Genomic DNA, 3,077 nt, shown 5'->3' with positions numbered 1-3,077 from the left:
GGGCGGGGCACCATTCCAGGGGCGGGCGGAGGTGGTGGCGGGCTCTCCTGGCCAACGAGCAAGCTCGCGGCCGGGAACCCGAAGAGCTGGGATCACTGGAGCCTGGGCCAGTAGTTGCCCGTCAGGTCCTGGGTCTGCGACGGAATCTGCACCGGCACTGATACGCCTGCTGATATCACACCTGGAACGAAGTAACGCCACACGTCTTGTTACGTGGATTTTGATATTCTGTTCTGTAATCCTGCGGAGAAATCTTGAGGAATTTTGAAAAAAATTTTTTTATTCCATAATCTGCTCGTCAATCGAACGGCTCGTGAAAATGAAAAATTTTTCTTCAAAAATATCTCATTGCTCGGTACTCGTATTCTAAGGCAAATTGTTTTTCGAAACTTTCAGTATAAATTTCATGCATCGAGAAATGAGCACGGCATTTATTACTAGTCTGGTTAGTAGTCATGGTCTCACTGGTAAGTAGCAATTTTCAGAAAAAATATTCGTCGCTGAGTCAATAAGAAATTACCGTTGAAACGGCAATGGTTGCTTGTCTATGTTAAATATATTTACATTTACAACAATGCTAAATATATTTAGAACACGTGTCTTCTGAATAGCATACAATAATACTGCAGTAATATAGTCAGTCTTATTCCAAGCTGTTTGTCGTCCATTTTCCACGGCATCCGAGACTCCCTGCTAACCAGACCAGTAATCATTACCTGTTTCCATTTTCCGATGCGGCTCGTTCTATTCTATTATTTTTATCAAAAATTTCCAAAATTCGTATTTTCGTATTTTCATTACCAATTGATTTATTCGATCCCCTGTACACTTGTACCTGTTTCAATCGTAAGCGTCCGTCACAATCGCATATCTATAAATAACGTGATGCACGTGCACGTATCAGCAGTATTGCGTCCGATCGTAAAAATTCTTAAGCCGAGTATCAGCGCATGATCTGACATTGGTATAGTAAATGTGATATCGGAGGTAAAATAAAAGTTCCTCGGGAGAATTTCGTAACTAATATCACCAAAAAAAAAAAATGCACGCAGCTCCATACGGCGAACGACGTAATACGAAACTTTAAGAAAAGACACTATTAACTTCGAAATTAGATCCGATCGGTATCATTTCGAAAATCATACGGAGATGCAAACGATCCCGCTATCCCATGTGATAATAAAGAGAAAAAACGGTCGATCATCTCCGCTTACGAAAATCAGCTGTTCCAACTCCAGTATCGAATACCGGAAGGTCATCGCTTGAGCATCGAGCGTCCCCTGCATCCTCGTGGAATTCACGAACGGAATTCGGGAGGTAAAGTTTTGTCGTTCGTAAACGTAAGACGATTATGATGGATAACGCGAACCATTCGCACATAAGAAGGCCATTCGAATGTTCCATCGTTCCGACGTTCCACTCGAGTCCCGTAGGTATATATATACTGGCGTGCTATATATACATATATACACAACCCTATTTCCTCCCCTTTGGGTTCGCACGTTATTGAGCGCTCGCCCAGCCGAGGCGAGACCCAACCCATCCACATCCTCCGTTCACCGCGCTAGCAAGAGGGCCAGAAAGGAGGAGGCATTGGCAGTGGTAGTGGTGGTAGCACTGATGGTAGTAACGTTGGTGCCGGTGCTATGGTACCACTGCCAATGGTGGTGGAGGTAGAGATGGAAATGGTGGTGGAGGTAACACAGAGGAAGCGGCGGCAACTAACGGTAGAGGGTTGGCTCTCCACAGCCCGCGGCTTTTGCTAAACGGAGGATGTGAGAAACGAGAAAATAGAAAATTCGAGGGGAAAACCACTGAACATCCCATTCTTCGATTCAGCCGGCGGCGCCATGCGAGATTTGTTTTAAAATCCTTTCGCGATTCCAGCGGTCTTCCCGGTAAGCACTAAGCGCGATACAGCATACAACTTATGTAGATTCCGTGCGAACTGAGCTTTTGGATAATTCTGGGCTGTTAACTTTTCTCTGTTTACTCGTAAACGTGAAATCGTGCCGAGTATAAGAGTGCATTCTGTTTTTTGCATTGTCACATTGCTCCCGAGCTCTTATAATATAATTGCTGAACAACTCAAAATTCGTTTTCTGTATTGCAGCAATATTTATTTTTTTTTTTTTTCACAAAAATCTCAAAGTAATCGTTGAATCTTTATTTGTACAGAAATCACTACGACGCATAATATGTGAATGGTAAAAATTTTTTCTACAAGCAATTTTTTGAATTAAACAAAAATTCATTTTCGTGCATAAATATTTAATGGTCGTTTGTATACTTGAAAATAAAAAATGAACGATATTACCTGCTTTTATTATAAATGAATGGTAGGTACGCGGCTCGTTCGGCTACTTGATACTTCAATCCGAATGCACACATTAAACTTGTGTTGCACGGTCGACGTATCTCAGCCGGGGCAGTAACGTCGAAGATTACCGTGAACGCTTTCGCGAATTAGTTAAACTTTAATTCGCTTAAACCGCCGCGGATCGTGCGAGCCAAACGATGCCCGGGTAATGCGAAATAAATGTTACTGAAAGCCAAGAGGCGATTGTGAAGTTTGCAAAATGGAGAGCTGCAGATTCTGTTAGCAGGATTTTATAGACGTGCCAACCCCGCTTCGTGGATTTCACATTTTCAGAGGAACGAACGACTTCCCTGTCGAGCTAAATAACTACGGCTCAACGCGCTTCTCGACTGGCAACATTATAATGACCCACCTGTGTGCGGACATTATATCGCAATCGTGAGAATCGTCCTGCAAGCACCCTAGCTTCGTCACTACATATCATAGTACGATGCCTATGGAAATAGAAAATTCAAAAATTGCCATAAGTATAGTAAGTAAAAATTTCTGCCAAGGAAATAACTTTGAGATTAACGGTATATAGATTTTTCAAAATTTGGTAACGTATACATTGTAACGTAATTCTTTTCCTTAACTCGACACCGATAGCAAAGCATCCGAGAACGAACTATCTTCGAAAACCAACCTACGTTACCTTCGGCCGTCCACCCGTCGTTCGTGCATCCGCAAGCCAGGCGGGCGCCAGCCAATTCTTTTT

General features: G+C 42.8%; 1 protein-coding gene across 2 annotated transcripts in view; it reads right to left on the bottom strand.

Moving 5' to 3' along the window:
• Nucleotides 1–3,077, bottom strand: part of LOC107271114 (paired box protein Pax-6) — a 34,241-nt gene that overhangs the window by 5,126 nt on the left and 26,038 nt on the right. For both annotated transcript variants that reach the window (XM_025088349.1, XM_015746732.2), the window contains exon 10: nt 12–181. In XM_025088349.1, coding sequence (XP_024944117.1) covers nt 93–181 — 89 coding nt within the window. In that variant the 3' untranslated portion in view covers nt 12–92. The remainder of the gene's footprint in view (nt 1–11; nt 182–3,077) is intronic.

This window comes from Cephus cinctus, unplaced genomic scaffold (assembly GCF_000341935.2).
Source record: "Cephus cinctus unplaced genomic scaffold, Ccin1 Ccin1_scaffold0898, whole genome shotgun sequence".
Taxonomy (NCBI): Eukaryota; Metazoa; Arthropoda; class Insecta; order Hymenoptera; family Cephidae; genus Cephus; species Cephus cinctus.
The sequence above is the reverse complement of the archived record's forward strand: the minus strand, read 5'-3'. Positions and strand labels throughout refer to the sequence as shown.